Source organism: Homalodisca vitripennis, chromosome 5, assembly GCF_021130785.1.
Source record: "Homalodisca vitripennis isolate AUS2020 chromosome 5, UT_GWSS_2.1, whole genome shotgun sequence".
Taxonomy (NCBI): Eukaryota; Metazoa; Arthropoda; class Insecta; order Hemiptera; family Cicadellidae; genus Homalodisca; species Homalodisca vitripennis.
The window spans coordinates 123218820-123237855 of record NC_060211.1 but is presented as its reverse complement, the minus strand read 5'-3'; the positions used below and the strand labels follow the sequence as shown (position 1 = coordinate 123237855).

The window sequence follows — 19036 nt, the reverse complement described above, 5'->3', positions numbered from 1 at the left end:
CCTAGTGCGCCGGGTGCAGCTCTAGACTGTTGCCTCAACCTCACCTCCCTGGACGTTCATGGTATGGCCAGGAGTGCCTACTGTCTTCAGCAAGCAGGACTCTGGTCAGGCTGCAGCGGTGGACACTGTAGGATAAGCATCCTGATTCAGGGGGATGTTCTGCACATGATCTCTGATCAGATGCCACAAATATTTTCCTTTGACAAAGTCTTTAGGATTGTGATACCTCCTGGGGACGATTGATTGGAAACCTCTTCCACCAGCGGAACTTGAATGGTTTACAAATGGCTTTAAAACAAAAAGCGGCACAGGCGCTGGAATTGTGGGGGTGAGACCATGCAAGGAGCTGGTGGTCCCTATGGATCCTTATTCTACAGTGCTTCAAACGGAGGTAGCAGCCATTATGGAATGTGCTCGTGAGACTCTTTGCCTGCGTTATAGGACTAAGATGATCAATATTTTCACGGATGGCACTGGACTCTTGTGTGTTCAAATCCAAACTTGTCTGGGATTGCTATCAAGTTGTTTCTTCCCTTGCCAGAATCAACAATGTGACTGTTTGCTGGGTTCCTGGTCATGAGGGAATCCCTGGGAATGAAAGAGCTGATGCCCTAGTCAACCGGGGCTCAGTGTCAATTATGACAGGTCCTCAACGGGTTCGTGCTGAACATGAGAGAAGGTGGAGGTTGCATCCAGGTATGAGAGTGAGCAGAATGGTACTACAGTCGCCTTCCTTCAGAGTGGCATCTGACCTTATCTCACTAAGTAGATCGATGTCTTCTCGGCTTATAGGTCTGATCACAGGACATGGTCACCTGAGGAAGCATCCTTCAGGAGGATCCGCTCTGTAGAATGTGTGATGAGCAAGATGAAACTGCCGAACACTTGCCCGTTGATTGTCCTGCAATAGCAAGGGAGCGGTATGCCATCTTTGGTAGTTTGGACAAGGGTGGTGAATTTCCCCAGGAGGACCTGATATGTTGTTTTCAGCGGTTTGTGTAACTACTGAAATCATAGACTGGTAGGCCTCATGGTGTGCTTCGGGGTGTGCCAAAAGCCCTTTAGGTGCTTTAACCCTTTCCGGGCCAGGCGGCAATATATTGCCGCCTTGATATTCGTCGTTTTCTTAAATAAATACGACGTCAAATGATTAAAGTTTTATGTTTTTTTATTCCCTGCTATATTTGTAGATAGTTAATATGAATATAATTTTTATTTTGGAGGTCTATGCATTTTTATTTTGGAGGTCTATGCATTTTTATTTCGTAATTGTCACGTGACATTATCAGGTGACTCGATCTATTGTTGTTAATTCTTTATGCTTTAGTGTAATCGTACTATTGTATGCTGGATTCTTCTTCATTATTTTATTTAGTGGTTGTAAATATTAGTAGTGTTACCTGCTTAGCTATTGTGTGTAGTAGTTACAATGACTGACAATTTGCGATCTCACGGGAGTGAAATTGTAAGTAGCATATTTGTAAATAGAAAAAGTGTAAATAAATTTCAAATAAAATTGTGTAAATATTTCTTGGTAAATAGTGTTTTTAACTGTATTGAAACTGCTTATGGATCCTACAATCATCTGTTTACCGGTACATCCATAATGTGAATATTTATTTTAAGTTTCTTGCAGTGTAAGAGTCAGTTGCTTTATCACTTGTTGTGAAGTACAATTATGCGTATTTATACAAAATGTGTCATAAAAAATTTATTTATGAGAGAAATAACACAAAATTTTGTATGGTTGTTCCTTTATAAATGTACAATATAATAACATAGTTTTCCTACAGTAAAATTATTTTTCTTTTTTAGTTATTTACAAAAAAAAATAAAATTGTTTGTATGTAATCCATTAAAAAAACATTATTTTTTTTTAATTTTAAATTACTTAAAACTACATCTATATATTTTTTTGTTGATAGTATATATATATACGAGTAATTTGGTGCAACTTTTAGGTCATTCTCTAATGTTTATGAAAAGTTATAAATTTTAATCTAAGAGACTGCAAAATCGTCAATTTTAGCCTGGCACTTTTGACTAGTCACAAGGGGATATGATATGTGAAAAAATTTTGCAACATCTCATATTTGGTCCTGGCCCTGAAAGGGTTAAGTGCATGGCAATAGGCCACCCCATAGAAGAAGAAGAAATAGATTAGGTTATTATAAACATGTTACTAGTAGTACCAAAGATAAGGATAACTTTTAAGAGCGCTCACGTAATCTAAGCTTGAATTTAGGTACTATCTTGATGGATGTTTTTCTTTCCCGTCAGAAGTGCAGGGCCACCGAAGCTGGCACTGATGCCAGGGGCATTTCTGATCGGTATTTTCCCAACCTCAAATCAGTCTCAGATTGTCCAACTTTTCCAACGTCAGATCAAGTTGCGAAATATCCCTGGAGATATTACCTGAATTCAAGCAGAAATCACATGAGCGCTTTTTAACTTTTTAAATTCATAATATATATATATATATATATATATATATATATATATGTTTTTTACTTACTCATACAGCCTAATAACAGTACTTTGGTATTATCAGGAGGCCACTATTTTTCCAACGAGTTTTATAGTTCCTTATAGGGGACAAGTTATAATTCTTTGTTCCTTATAGAGGAAAAATAAATTACAATATTAAAAAGAAGAGACTTTATTTAACCTCATAGGGAAAACTTATCCAAAAATAGCGCTTCGAGATAATACCAAAGTACCCTAATAACAAATAGTATCTAGATAGGAGCAGCTTCTTGCTAACATTGCTTCCTTTTAGGGGACAAGAGAAGAACCGAATGTCATATAACATGGAATTTTCACAGTAGCTTAAGTCAAATAAAGTCTGTTCTTTTTAATAATGAAGTTTTTATAGGTCCCTGGTAAGAAAGAATATTTGCAAAATAGTGGCCTCTGGATAAGACCAATGTATTTTTAAAAAAAGGTATCTTTAATTTAATTAAATGACAGTTAACTTAAACAAAATAGTCTTAATTGTTGGTTTTGTTCTTATGGCATTTATATAATTTAAATGAGATATGTCCCATTCCTGTCAATTGTTTGTTTGATGGTCATGGTTCCTTTATTATTTACGAGATTTATACTGTATATTAAATTAATTGGTACTTTGGGATTATACCGACCACACCAGTATGAAGAACACAAAAATATAAATTTATAGAAACAACCATGATAGAACGAAAAAACAACTCATTAATTACAAAATTACAAACATTTCCAGGTATTGTGATCGGTATTGTAGTCGCTGTTACCTTATCTTTCCCGATTACGGCAGGCCGCACGGCATCACATGATTATTTAAAAGTTTTTTGCACGGTACATAATTTATTGCCTTTCCATTACAATTCAATTTATATTTCTGATCAGCCCCTCTAGAATTTGATATTTTACTGATAGGTACTATCTCGAGGGATGTTTTTCTTTCGTTGACATCATGTTTGGTAATGTTTGTTTTTGTTGAATTTTTGTGTTTGGAGAAATGTAGGGGTAAAACACAGAAGTACAACAAAGCGACGCACCAGCTGAACGGGAGGCGAGAAAATCACGTTATCTACTAGACCGCGCTCGACTTTGACCTCTGTCTGAGGATGGGGAGGGGTTTGCAATAAGACAATTCCTGTTTTATATTGACGAAATATTGTTCTACGCTAATCTAGTAATCAGTAGAAGCGAAATGTGAAATAACGATTCATGTCTGGGTGTGGTCGGTATAATCCCAAAGTACCAATTAATTCATTTAATTTTAGTTTACTACTTGTATAGCATAGGCTACTAAACTCGTTGGAAATTGTGTTTGCGAGTTTAAGTACTATTAGCCAGGTGAAATCATATTATGTTAGTCTAGTACTAGTAGATTGTAGATGCAGGCACTAAAAGTAGGCTACAGAAATGTTGGGGTAGGGTATGATAAGCGGACCCGGTTTTTTATATCAAAATTCACAAACGATATTACTTAATCATAACCATTGATATAATCAAATCGATACTGATTAATTATTTTGAACAATTAACTATAATCTATATCAACAGCTGTATCAACACTTTCAAATAATACACGTAAGGTAATATTTCAATTTTACATAAGTAACATTTGATTATTAAAAATGGCAGTCAATTTTAGAAAACTACACGACATTGTTTTGAAAGATGATAAGGCATTTTTTTCATGGCTTTAATATGTTGGACTCGTACCGGAAAACCCATTGTGTGAAATTTGTGGGAAAGAAACAACTGTAACTTTGAGAGGAGCAAATATGGTCATCTTCAGTTTTCCTAATTTTGGTTATAATAGGTAATTTGTTTCATCACTGTAAATATTAAATTCAGATTTCAATTTAAAACATACGATTATTATTGAGGACTATCTTAGATACTTTTATATCGATTGATAATCTAGGATTTGAAATGCGAATATACTGTAAGTATTGATGATTATATATTTTTTTATATAAAAAACCGGGTCCGCTTATCGTACCCTACCCAAATGTTGGCCTTTACTTGTCTACTATTCTGTCAGCCTTGATTATTTTTCTAGGTCTATTTGTAAAAAATAAGTGGCTGCAGTAAAGCGCCAACTTATGGTTGGGATCAAATCATTTTCTGGTTTTATAAACTACCCAACAATAAAAAACCAAAATGATGAACTTAATTACGAATTAGGTACCAGTAAGATTAAACGCCGGGGCGGCAAATCACGAATTTGACGTTACCAACGTATTCTGCTCACCCTCCTGAACAAAAAATATATATAGTACTAGGGGGTGCAAATGACAAATAACATGATTTTAGGGGGTATATTGATAAGTGGTAAAGTTTCTAATGTTTTAATGTTCAGTTTGTGTGCTGTGTCTGGATAATCTGTTTACTTGAATATTATCTGCGGCCGGGACTGATAGCAGCCTGATAGCATACCTGTTATCTGAGTTGTCCGGGGCATAGGTCAGTTCTACACAAGATATCGTGTTCAGTAGGTCGGATTGAGTGAGTGAGTTTACAATGATGAATCAACCATCCACTAGTTCAACCAACCCTAGTGAATTGTGTGTGTCGGAGTGTTTCGTAGGGCACGTAAAGAGCTTACGTTTTAACCGAAACGAAATTATCTCTTTTTTAATAGAACAGGGCATTTTTAAAAATGAGTGTATTTGTTCGTCGTGCGGTCGAGTGGTGTTTTTAAACCGGGAGACTGTGTCGTTTCGTTGTGATAGACCACTTTTTTGTTGCTGCTGTTTAGCTATATCCGCCAACACACTAATGGTAAGTGTTCTCTGTTAATATCCATCTATATATTTGAGTTTTTCATGATTTATTTAGTTTTTAAACTTTACATAATTGCCTTTGCATTACATTTCAATTTATATTTTTGATCAGCCCCTCTAGAATTTTATATTTTACTGATAGGTACTATCTCGAGGGATGTTTTTCTTTTATTGACATCAGCGCGGGGCAGCACCGAAGGTGCTGCCGAAGCCCGCGCTGATGGCCGGAGGCACTCGTAATTAATTTTTTTTCTCGAAATTAAGAAAAACATTATTAATTTTGATCAAAATTCTGCTCATTTCTGTAATTTCTCATTTACGTTTGCAAAGATGGCGGCGCAACCGATGACGTCATCACGAGGTTCAATCATTGGCCACAAAAGGTCACGTGACGCTAGACGTGGATGTAGAACATGGAGATATTACTGGAAAGTTATTTAATTTTTTATTTTCTAGAACTTCGTTATTTCTCATTTCCACCCCATCAAACCTTATACTTTTTTTATATAGGACGATTCCAATAAGTTAAAAACGCAAAACTCGTATTTTTCCGCCCCGGCGGTTAATATGATAATTACCACGAATTATATTATAGGTAACTTATATCATATTATGACTTAGTTTAGCTTTATTTTATATCTAAAAATAAAAGAATGGCGAATTTAAACTATTTACCCTATGTAAATTTATTAATGACTGCAGTATTATAAGAGGGGCACCACCACAATAGAATCATATTAATCATAAATTTTATGACTATCTAAGTTAAACTATAAAAACAAAAATGTTGACGAATTACATTATATAAAAACTATCTATGTTGTGTATCTATAAAATGTAACAAACAAAGAAGTAATTTACTTCTTTACTGTTTTGAAGGATAAATATAATTGTGTCAGAGCTTGTAACAAAAATAACAAAATTTCACCACTACAGTAATGTAGTTGCAGCCATCACTCAAATGACAAACAAATGAATTTACTTTGTTTGAATCAATTTTAAACAATATTGTTATAATACAATAAAACAGATATCATTGATTGTAAATAACTATAAATGTGCAATATTATTTTTCGTAGCATTTATTTTGATACTTACTCTTTTCAGGTTATCTCGAGAAGCTGGATGAAAGAATTTCTTGCACATGTAATTATTAAAACCTTTACCCATTGTTGAATTTTAATAATCTATTTCTTCTTATTGTATAAAACGAAATACAATGTACTTAATAACACGAATGCAATAGATTTCTACACAATATCTCCAAGACCTAATCCGACCCAAACAAAACTCACGGCAACCACTATGTATGTATTTGCAAGTGTAAGTCTTCTGCACCTAACTGTATTCACAACCAACGAACTAACCAACTTTCGCAATCGGTTAATGACATGACGGGTCCACTGACGACAACCACAAAACAATATTTTCAGTCTAGCCAATATCAAAAACAAAAAGTTAAAAACGTTTTTTTTTCATTGAACAATCAAAGTTCTAATAGACCAGGGCCTAGTAGGCCCTGCTAATAGACATAGTCAACGCAAAGAATAACATCACAGACTAGTAGTTATAAAATTCGACTAAGAGTGTATCAGAGTAGGATTATTTGATTTGGAAAGATTTTGGACATTCTCCATATTGTTAATACTTAATTAAATTAGCAGAGGGATTCGATGCAATTAATTCGTTCTGCCTCATAATACCAAACGACTTATAGATCCATAAGATTTTATTTTCGTCCAGAAAATTAAACGTATAATTTTCTGACTTAGGAACTAATATTAGCGAATCCTGTATAAATAATATTTTCACAGTTGTTTTGAGCCCAACCATATGAATTCTAATATTTCCAAATCTGAAATTATCTAGGTAAAACAATATAGCCTAATTGCACCACCTTTAGATACCTGTGAATACTTGTGATCTGAATAAATTCTCGCATTTGTATTCTAAGAAGGGTACACTTTATAGGGTACATAACAAATTTCCAGGGGGAACATTATTTAAAAAAATGTTCCGATCATAAACTTTCATAAACACGATGTTCAAACTGATGTTTTCCAATTACAAACAAAATGTTGACTCACGACCACAAGATTTAAATACGAGTAGATTTCCATTGGAGTTTAAAATATTGCTAAATTAAAAATTGAAATATGGTCGCTGAATCATTTGGATCCGTAAATACCACATGGATGTTCATTAAAATAACTCTGGAACACTAAGCTCCCGTCTTTAGATAGTTTCCACTCTCTTTTAGGTCCCTGATTTTGGGTCATCTCAGAGTCATTGGCAGCTCACTACATTTGGAAGTTCCTGGTATTTGGAAGCTCTCAGCCTCTAAAACCTCCTTTATATGTACCCAGTCCCGGCCTTCGGAATCCCCCGGTTTCTGGCAGCTCTCCACTTTTTACAGTTCCTATTGGCCTTTGGGAGCTCTTAACCTCTTGGACCACCCGCCCTCTGGCAGGGCCTAGTCTTAGGCATCACCAGGCAAGTCTTGGCCTCTGGTAAAAAGCTGTCTTTAGTACTTCACGGCTTCTGAGAGCTCTCAGCCTCTAGAACCTCCCGGCGTCTGGCAGTTTCGGCCTGCGGCATCCTAGGTTTCTAGCAAGTCACGACAACTGTCATACCTCGGCGTCTAGCAGCATCCAGTATGTGGTACCCCTCGCCCTCTGTGAGTTGTCAGCTTCCAGAACCTTCCCGGCTTCTGTCTGCTCCCAATCTTTAGCAGCTTTCCAACTTCGGCAGCTCCCCACTTTTGGGAACTCCACACCTTGACGGTTCTTGACCCTGGGGGGGGGCTCACCCCTAGGGCTTCCCGGCCTCTACCATGCCTCGGCCTCTATCAGACTCAGGCCTCTGGTATCAGTTTCCAGTATCTCCCGGTTTCTAGTTTTAGTAGTTCTTGGCCCTTGGTAGCCCTTGGACCTCTCCGCCTCTGGCAGGTATAGGCATCTAGCAGATCTTGGCCTGTTGTAGGAGTCAACATCCAGCACGTACTGGCGTCTGGCTGTTTCCGGTCTCTGGAAGCTCTCACTTTCTAGAACATGCCATTCTCTGGCAGCTCAAGGCCTTTGGAAACTGCTCTATTTTCTCTCGGAAGATATCAATCCTTTCTTATGATTATTACCATTGAACGTTCATACCAATCGTGGTTAAGAATAAAATTGTATATATAATGGTTTGATCTTAGGCCTCCGTCACATTTTCTCAAAGAACGAGAAGAATCCATGTTCAGTTTACATATATCGCAAAACATTACATGCCAATTTGGTTATTCATTCTACCAGGTGTTTAAAGTAATTGTACATACAATAGATTTGGTTCCAGGGCTCCTGGAACTTCACACGAGCAGTAGCCTACAACTTCAAAAATGTTGAACAAGACCGTTGCCACTAGTAAGCGCTTCGATTCTAAACGTTTGTACACGCATTCCCGACGTTTGTGCTCGATTTATTGACGTATAAACAAGAATTTTCAAAAGCACTACCAGCTTCACACGATTAGTGCAACTTAAAATTTTTTGAATAAACCCGTTGCCAATCGTTTGTGCACCTATGCTTTGTTGCAGAAGTAGAAAAGAGAATCTTTGAAGCACTGCCAACTTCACACCAGCATTACAGCTTGTTTAGCAATAGTGTATAAAAAAGGAATGAAGTAGTCAAACTCATTGTATTGTACACAATTTTATAAACTTTTAAATTCGTATTACAATTTATTTGCACTTATTATTAATGTAATAATAAAACAATGTTATAAATAAGTGCATGTTATTGCTGTATTCATACACAATGTAAGAATATTCATACTGACACCTTTAGGTATTATTAAAATGTACATATCGTTACAAAATCATCAATCCACACTCAACCTTAACTTAAAAGACGTTTTTACTATTATTATGTTTATACATTTTACTATTAATGTTATATTATACATGTCAAATAATAGGCAATTAATATTTTAATGTATATTTTAAATAATATACACAATTAATCTAAACTTAATTACATTTCCTATTATATTCGTAAAATAAAGTTTATCACTATTAATTACTACTAAACATTAAACCACACACACATTAAACATTATTAATATTGCATTAAACTACTATGCATACGTGTACTCGCATATACATACTCGTATATAGCATAACAAAATCAAGATTCAGTGTGTATGATGGAGTATATTGACAATAATACAAAATAATATTAAATTTTACTCTTACAATACTTTATTCATTATACAATAAATGAAAATATACGTTATGCAACGAATTTAACGATACATTTAATGAACGTGGTATGCTAACAAGGAACTATGGAAAACTCTTTATAATTCCTATAACAATGTCAAGTAAAAATTATATCCAATTACATATATACAGCAGGAATTTGCCAGTATCGATGTTACTTTTAGTTTATATGACCTTCAGTGTTTTAAAACAATTTTTAAAATTCATATTTCGCGACAAGACGATTGATTGATATATTTTTACATAAAAACACAACTAAATATTGTATTTGATTTCAAATGTTCTCAACACAGTGCAATTATTTATAAAATGTACTTACAAACGTTAAAAGAACCCCTTTCAGCAATATCTTTCTCAAAAGTTCTAATAGCTTAATGAAAATATTATTTTAATTATTTAATTTTGTGAGGAAATGATTCTAATATACTAATCCAATTTTTTCCAGCTTCATAAGAATAAAATATTTTATTTGTCCCAAATACTTCTTTATGCTTACCGTCAAAATGTATCTGCTTATACATTTAGTGTTGAATTGTTGTGTATACATTATCAAGCGAGGACACACCTTTTCTTCATTAAATATATGTTTTGATACCGTTCTGTCCAACCGGTCGTATCCCCCATGTCATTTCCGTATCTTTTAGTGTAAGTCACGTAATGACCGGGGCCTCATAATAAAAACCCTCATTCGAAAAGTACAACAAACCACCCAAATTTGAGCTTACTTGTCCGCAAAGCCAAATGCAGATGTTGACCAGATCATTCAAAGGGAAGATGTGGTAGCATAAAATTGTATGCATGGCTCTCAAGTTTTAACGTAGATATCATAAATTTGTACCTCAAACAAGTTAATTAATACAAAAGAGGTGAACACTGAATGCTTCGCATTTATTATGGTAAGGGTTCCGTAGGTGACAATTACCTATACTTCTCGTCTAACCGAAAACCCAACCTAAAAGGAACCTTCTTTTCAAAGGCTTTCGACAAGAAAGACCACTTGTTATACCAGATAAAAATTTAGGTTACAGGAACTTTCCGATCACGTTCTTGATATCTTCAATATATTGGTTGATATCTTATCTTTCAGAAAGAGGGCCGTATCCACAGTTAATGACACAATTTATAAAATAAACAGTTCGTTTGTTTCTCATTAATGAAAATATGCTAATAATTTCCAAAGGACATGAAAGTTTTTAGTTCTAGTCATTATATTTATATTTTATTTGTTATAATCTTTTGTGAGGTACCAGTTAGAATAAAAAAGCTGGCCTCTGTGCAAAAGATTGGTTAAAAATATATGAATTCATCCCTAAAATTCTATATATGTGTGTTGTTCGACTATTAAAATATAAATACTAATAAAGTTAAAACTTCCCGATTACAAATTGTTACGAGACTACAAATGTCCAGGCCCGGATCATTTAGATGGAGTTGGGTTCAGTCAGAATATTTTAATTTCGTCATCAATGATTGAAATCGGCAGTATAATGAAGGTATCTTACTATAATGTTATGTATGCATGACTAAGATTTCTCAACAATCATTGATTGGAAATCACAACCTCAAGTCTGATGCTGCGAGACACCTAATTACTAAATCTGATCTGTAAGTTTGTTGATCAAATCTGTATTGATACATGTTTCCTGTATTAGTTCTGGACGTTAATGCACACATATGAAGATAACAATGATATTGATGTAGTAATATAATTCTTAATAACTTATGTGATGCCTTACTGTTTAGGCGAGATGTTCAAATCTCTCTGTTTGAAGACCACAATATGTCCATTCGCAATTAATTGCTCTAATCAATAACGAATATACGTCTAAATCAACGAGGTTACACGAGAAGTTGCAAGATACCGTAAGCGAAGCCACACAGAATATCAGTATTTTGTAAGAAGGAATATAAATATTTCAGGCCTACTAAAACCATTAAGTACTATAACAAAAAAACGTAGAGATCTAATATTTAGTATTTTGTTATATTTCTTAATAATAGCCCGTCTACTAATATAAACCACTACAAGGTGTATCGAAGGGCACTGCTGAACGTAACATCATTAATATATCTTTTTATGAAACCAACTAATACCACAAAGTAAATAAGTTCATCACATGTGCTGGTAAATTACTTCAAACTGTAAGGTGATTACAGTATAATCTGTTTGTTTACTAGTTTATTTATTCCGCGGTTTCTCGTTGCCATAAGATTTATTTAAAAGTTCTCCATAAGACCAATGTAAAAATGTTAGAGCTTATAACTTTCTTTCCCCAAATTAAGAGATCTTCTATGGAATAAAAGGAATCTTTTGCAGTTAGTAGGACCTTCCCATGAAGATTTATCACACATACGGGCAGACAGACAAACAGCACGATTGTAAAACACTCGAAACTGCAGTTGATTGTTCTGTAATCGGCAACGGCAGGATGCAATCAGCTGTTCGCCTGTGCGATAACTCTTTATAGAAAGGCCCTAGAGACTTGAACCTGTATTCCTCTTGGTCTAAGGCAGAACTCTATTGGTTTTGGCGTCAAAGAGCAGCACATCTACAGCCAGTTCTGTCGTGTCCTTATACAATCCGCTGTAAAGGTTTATTTTGTATAAATCTCTTCAAGCTATGGTGTATTTGCTTAGGCGTAGCGTGCACAGTATTCTACACAAAATAAGCCCTGCTAGTTGAAGCTTCAGAAAAAAACACAGCTTACAATATTGGCACACAGAATTTTATGTACTTTAGAGTACAAGTTAGGAGCCGGCTGTAGTAAAATAACCTTGAGTTATCCCCATAAGAAATATGTTTTACTCGTGCAGTTTTACGCAGTTATTGTGGTGGAAGAAATATGGAAGACGTCTCATTTTAAAGATGAAATTAACACGCACCCAAATGCTTTTTAGTTCAATATTTGTATGGGTCACTCAAAAAATAGCAAACTTTGTTATACGTTATCGTTTACATATTAAAAACGTATACACTTTAAAACAGACTAAATAGCGTTTGTATGATTATTGATTACGGTATATTTTTAAGGTGAGGCGTTTTTCACAACGATACAGTCTAAAATAAGGGCTTAAAACTGCATAATGAGGTTTAACACTGTTCTTATGGAACATTTACAACTCTAGGTCATTTAACTACAAGCGGCTTTTAAACTAAAGAGATGTGACTGTCAATCACCCCCTCCTTAATAATATATTATAATACATGAATAATAATATTTATAATAATAATATAAATAAGGTTGTATGATCGTCACGAGAATGATTTCATTTTTTAAAACACAATTATAGATTAATTTCAGAGAAATATTCTGATTCATTCATTGATACATGTGATCAAAGTACTCTTTACTCTACACTTAGGTGTCCCTACATTCAAATTCGTTTATGGCACTACAGATTAAATATACAAACTACGGTTAAATTTACTGATATTTTACATTAGTACTTATCAAATACTTCGATACTAATATTATTAGTCATATATTTCTTTTTAAATACTTGAACTTAAAAATATATTATTACTGTATTGTTTTGTTTAAAAACGCCATCGTGTATTATGTACATTTTTATTGTAAGGTCACTGTATCGCCTTGGCTGTGTCTTCCACTGGCTCCTGTCTCATTACGCGTTTTATAGCGTGTAAATCGCGTGTTGTATTTTATAACTAATTGTTTGCTTGTGTTTATTCTTTTCTTGATGTAATGTGTTTAACACAATATATTGTAAGCTGTGATTCAGCGTGTTTCATGCAAACTTTTTATTTCATTGACTTTATTTTATAACATAATAACTTACCTGAACTTTAATACAATATATATTTTTATAAATTGTATATAAAAATTACAATTTTTATACCCCCCGTTTTTTTAAACCAGTTGCATTAAAAAATGACTTGAACCCTACACCCCGTGCTTGTTGGCCTTAAAACTTTGTTCGTTATAATATTTAAAAACTCAAAGAAATTTCACGCAGATTTCGTTTTAAAAAACGTCACAATATAGGCATTAGTTAATAAGAGAACTGTGCAACTTTGAAGATTTTGAGAAAAATAGTTTTTTGAGCGTACGAGTACCCAATCAATAACTTGCTTAATCACATCGATTTTTTTGGTTTTGTTATTACGCACAGTTTTGTCCATTTAATCTTTGCTGAGACTCTTATGGTTTTCAAGATCCCCTCAGTGTGCATAAAAGTTGGTTCGCACGACATATAAATAAAATTTAATACAAATTATAGTATAAAAGTTTCAAAGTTTAATTAAAGTACTCAATAACATATTAAAACAAATAAATGTCAAGATAAAATTCCTACATCATACACTAATTAATTTAAAAGTATTTAAATACTTTACACTACAGTATTATAGTGTTTCTTTTAGTAATATTTTTAGTATTCTGTTCTGTTTGTTACATCTTCCAAATAGAATTGGATATTTTAATAATAATATAGTTTTAATATCACAAAGAAATAATTAAAAACACAATTAAAAAATCAAACACAAATGCTTCAAATCGCAATTTAACACTAATGCTAAGAACGAAACAGCAACTTCAACCAAGCAACGACCACCTCAGTGACCAAACTAAACGCTTTCCGAGTCAGGTTCGTACTCAATATTAAAGCGGTTGCTGTTGTAATCTACTTGGCATTTTGTACCACGTGTCATCTCCTGCAGGTCGCCCACCAACACACGGTAGTTGTCCTCGTTCTCAGTTATACGGTTTGTAATGTAGTTCTGTAGCCGGCTGGTCGCAGCGTACAGCTTGTTCCCGTACACCTTTATGCCTGAAGTGAATTGTAGGGCTGCATCATCCTGCGGATAAAAACAGTTTTGGTGAAAAACAAAACAAAATAATGAACATGTCACACCTTTGCAAGAAAAGTGACACAACTCATTTTTTTTAAATTTCGGTATTATTGCTTTAAACAGCTGGGAACATTGTTTTCTTTTATGTGTAAAAGTGTCACAACTCAAATATAACTAGTTTCCAGTAATATGCCTACAGCGCTAGTGTCGTTTTTCTTTTGGCTAGACTCATTGCCATTTTATGTTCTAAACTGTCACGTCTTACTAGTTTCTGAACTGTTACAGGGTGAGGTTATGTTGTTTTTGTGGAAAAGTGACACTTTTAAAGTTGTGCCGGTTTTCTTTATAAAGTTGTTGGTATAAGTGTTTCAGATTCATGGAAAAACGACACATTTGTGAGTTGTGTCATTGTTCTTTTTAAAATATTAAGAAATTTGAAAACTAAAGTAGTAAACAACGTCACAAAATCTTAGTTGTGACACTTTTCTTCATAATCTGTGATCAAATTCTGTGGGAAGTGACATGTCAGTTCTGTTTTGTTTTGAGATGTGACAGTTTTCTGTATAATTAATTTAAAACTCTGTTCCTTGAGTTTCGTATATAAATCAAAATTATTGATTTTTAACTTATATGTAAACAATGAGTGTAAACCGAAGAACTGATCTAATACTAAAATTGGCTAAAAAGAGTAATGAATCTTCGATTGATTCAATTGGTGAGAGCTGCGGTGTAAGTCCAGCTTTACCTAATTTGGAGAAAGTACAATGGACTGTTATTTCTAACAATGAACCTAGCATTACGCAATCTGTTGAAGGACTCATACAAAACCTGATTTAGTTGATCAGCTATTTGAAAACGAAGATGACCTAGCACAACCTTCAACGTCAAAGGAAGGGTTTTGTGATAATAATCTTACTGTACTATACTTAATGACCTTGAATTAAGTGACAATTCTGATTCCACCCTGGGTAATGAAGAAAATATTCCTGAAGATGTTGATGATTCAGATCTTGACCCTTGGTATTCTCCTGAAGTAAATGTAAAAAATAAAAGGTGCACACTTTTTAAAAGGCGGAAAGTACAAAAACCACAATCAATCCTGCTGCAAAATGATATGGAAAAGAATCTAAGACCAATGCACTCCAATTGTGAAAACACTGATCTAGATGAGAGCAATGAAAACATTGAAATCATTCTAGAAAACATAAGTTTTCTAGAAAGAAGCCCTGTAACTAAAAAAGAGGAAGAAAAAGTTCATTAAAAAAAGACGAATGGATTAAAAATAAGGCTAAGTTACAAAAAAATAGTGGTAAAGCTTATGTGTCTTGTTCAAAAACTAAAATAGCATTTTCTGAAAAATCAGTAAAATCCTCCCTGTAATGATAAGTGTAAGCCAAAGTGTGCTTTAAATGTTAGTCCGCAAGAGAGACAAGAAATTTTTGAAAAATCTTGGAAACTTGGAGATTTAAGTAGGCAAAGAGATTTCATAGCATCCCACATGCAAATAATTCAACCTGAATATCGGTATGTCAAGCAAGGCAGCACAAGACGTCTTAATAATGCATTTTATTTTGTAGTGCAACGCAAGCGCATACGAGTATGCAAAACATGTTTTAAAAATACAATAGATATTACAGACAGGCCTATTCGAACAGTGCTAGATAAAAAGGCGGGAGACGGATTTATCCAAGAAGATCTACGAGGGAAACATTCCAATCACAAAAAAGTTTACGAAAGTATCAAGAACGACATAAGAAGACACACTGAATCAATACCCAAAATTGAGAGCCATTATATCCGTCAAAACAGTACCCGGGATTATATCGAGGGAAGTAAAACAATTGCAGACCTCCATAGAGATTATGCAGATTTGTGCAAATCACCTGAAGATGGAAATGTAAAGGCTAGTGGAAACTATATCCTGTACCATAAAATATTTACTGAAGAATTTAACATATCAATGTTCACACCTAGAAAGGACCAATGTGAATTATGCCATTCCTATAACATAGCAGAGGGCAATGACAAAGAAAGCCTAAAAGAGAGCTATGAAAGCCACATACTAGAGAAGGATTTATCACGCTTACAGAAGGAAGCTGATAAGAAAAGGGAGAACCCAAAAGAAATAGTCGCTTGCTATGATTTAGAAGCTGTACTTCCGTGTCCTAAGGTATCATTAATGTATTATAAATCCAAACTTAGTGTTTATAATCTCACCGTATGTGAGCTTAAAAATGACTCGGCATATTGTTATGTTTGGCATGAGGGAGAGGGTGGCTGTGGCTCTGTAGAGATTGCCAGCTGTGTGTTAGATTTTATAAGAGACAAATCCCAAAATAAAAATGATGATATTGATTTCATTTTCTATAGTGACAACTGCAGGGGCCAACAAAAAAATAAGTATCTGTTTTCCATGTATCTATACGCTGTAGAGTGCTTCCCAGTTAGGAGTATTACCCACAAGTTTCTCATCAGAGGCCATAGCCAAAATAAAGGCGATAATGTGCATTCAACCATTGAGAAACAAATAAAAAGATCGCTTAAATCAGGCCCTATATACCATCCCGGCCACTATATTTCACAAATAAGAACAGCAAAAAAAAAAAAAAACTGGGAATCCCTACAATGTTATTGAAAAATGCCATTCTGACTTTCAAAACTTTAAAGTCCTGTGGGAAAATATAGGATGCAATGCCACGTTAACTACTATAGGATGGTAATGAGCGACGTAAAAGTTGTGAGAGTCGAAAAAGCTAAACCTCTGACATTACAGTTCAAAACCAGTTTTGATGAAAAAGAAGAGTTTCACACAGTCTGTATTCAAAATGTAAATGGGATAGAAGATGATGCAGAAGCTGAAGGACGTAAAAAAAGAAAATCAGCAAGGAAGAAATAATATAAACAGCTATTAGCTAGTTGCAGTGCTTACACATTAAAGCCAATGTATAAAAAAAGACCTTCAATCACGGACAGAAAGAAAAAAGACTTGCAATTCTTGGTAAAAAAAGTTATTCCTGGTTGTTATGCTTTAATGACTCCCTTTGAGTAAACAGACATGTCTAAACTCACCCATGTTTTTCTATATAGATTTGGTTAGCTTTTTTAATCATGTGTTTTAATTGCAGGGCACAAAAAGGGGGTAGTAATTAAAATGTATTGTAATAACGTGCCCACAATTAAAAGTATTTCTGTATTTTTAATGTATTCACATCTTGAGTTTTATATTACATTTAAATAGATATTCAAAATTTTCTACTTTTTCTTTTATTTACCTAATTAACAACTCAAAAAATAGATCTTTCAATATGAAGAATAATGACACAATTAAAAAAATCAAGGTCATTTCTAAAAAAACAAACACTTAAAATTTGTGGAATAATGACATAAGTCAAAGTATATATGTTTTTAATTATTATATAAGGTATGGTACAGACACAATAAATTGTTATGTATATATAAAAAACATTAAGTACAATATATGTACATTTAATTAAAAAATTTACAAAGTACATAGACTGTTAAGAACTTTCAAACTTATTATTCCAAATACATGCCGATTTTAATTTTGCTCTCCTGTAAAATAATGTCTTTTTGAGTTGTGTCACTATTCTTGCAAAGGTGCGATGTATAGTTTGACTATCTCCGCATAGTTGCAATTTCTGAATCAGCTTAGGACTTGCTCTGTTAAATGATATACCATATACGGTACATTTAAAACTATATGATATGCAAAATAAGTTTACTTGGATGATTATGATTAGCCTGTTCGAACTGGTGTAAATTCAGAAAGACAATTCACGTACTAAAAGAAGTTCAATTTTATAATGATTCGGGCGATGTTGAATTATTTGTTTTTTGGAAAGTAAAGTATTTTGAGACAATTATTGAGCATATGATATTTCACTCAGATTAGTAGGAGATTAATCAACATGGAATCATGAATGGTCTAATGCACTCGTGTAAAATCCGTAAGATCTGCACATTGTGTGCTGTTCCAACCAGTATTAGCTACAAAATGATGGAAGAAATAAAAAATAACACTTCAATTTCCTATAAGCAAATAAAATAACAAGTTTCCTAAAATTATTTTTAAGCTATAAAAATCAAAACTTGGACAGTACCTTTGCTAAACTGACGATATTACTCTCTGTGAACCTGGTACGGGAGTCCCAACAGGCGATCTCGTTACTCCCAAGGAGGCCAAAGAACATGATGCCGTCTTTGGTCATAGTGGCAGCTGCAGACTGACTGGACCTGGTGCCATTGAAGAGATGGAAGGCACGAGGAGCGGCGTTCATATTGTTCTGCCAGAGGCTCTGGTTGCGTAGGTCCGCAGTTTCGACCCAGGATTGTTTCACACTGTCGATGGAGTGAAAATAGAGACGTCGGTTGTTCCTGAACGGAGGTCCTGGAGACATACAACATTTAGACAATAATCAGCAATGGCATAACCTAAACTGACAATATCCGTCATGCAGAAGGTAATGACAATAAATGACATATCTATAAATTCCCTGTATGTGTTATACACAATTATGACGTGATTATGGACCAAGTCCATACCATTTTGTACCACGCAGAGCATTAACTGACAACACACGAAGTTCATGTTAAGAACTAGACCAGGAGTAGTTATCTTCAGGGACATTTTCTTGGGTCACTCCAAATAAATATAGACATTTGAAATAG

The 19036-nt window shown here is 34.2% G+C and overlaps 2 protein-coding genes across 2 annotated transcripts in view; both read right to left on the bottom strand.

Annotated features, from left to right (window-relative positions):
- The window catches only part of LOC124362822 (corepressor interacting with RBPJ 1), a 32763-nt gene extending 26311 nt beyond the window's left edge, over positions 1-6452 (bottom strand). Inside the window, exon 1 of the mRNA XM_046817653.1 lies at positions 6378-6452. Within this exon, the coding sequence (XP_046673609.1) occupies positions 6378-6449 (72 nt within the window). The 5' untranslated portion in view covers positions 6450-6452. The remainder of the gene's footprint in view (positions 1-6377) is intronic.
- A 7318-nt stretch (positions 6453-13770) lies between these two features.
- LOC124362821 (major royal jelly protein 1-like) lies at positions 13771-18780 on the bottom strand. The gene is made up of 2 exons (XM_046817652.1): positions 18469-18780; positions 13771-14353 (listed from the first exon to the last, which is right to left on the bottom strand). The coding sequence occupies exons 1-2, from the start codon at positions 18763-18765 to the stop codon at positions 14123-14125; spliced, it is 528 nt and encodes a 175-aa protein (XP_046673608.1). The 5' UTR covers positions 18766-18780; the 3' UTR covers positions 13771-14122.
- Between the last annotated feature and the right edge of the window lie 256 nt (positions 18781-19036).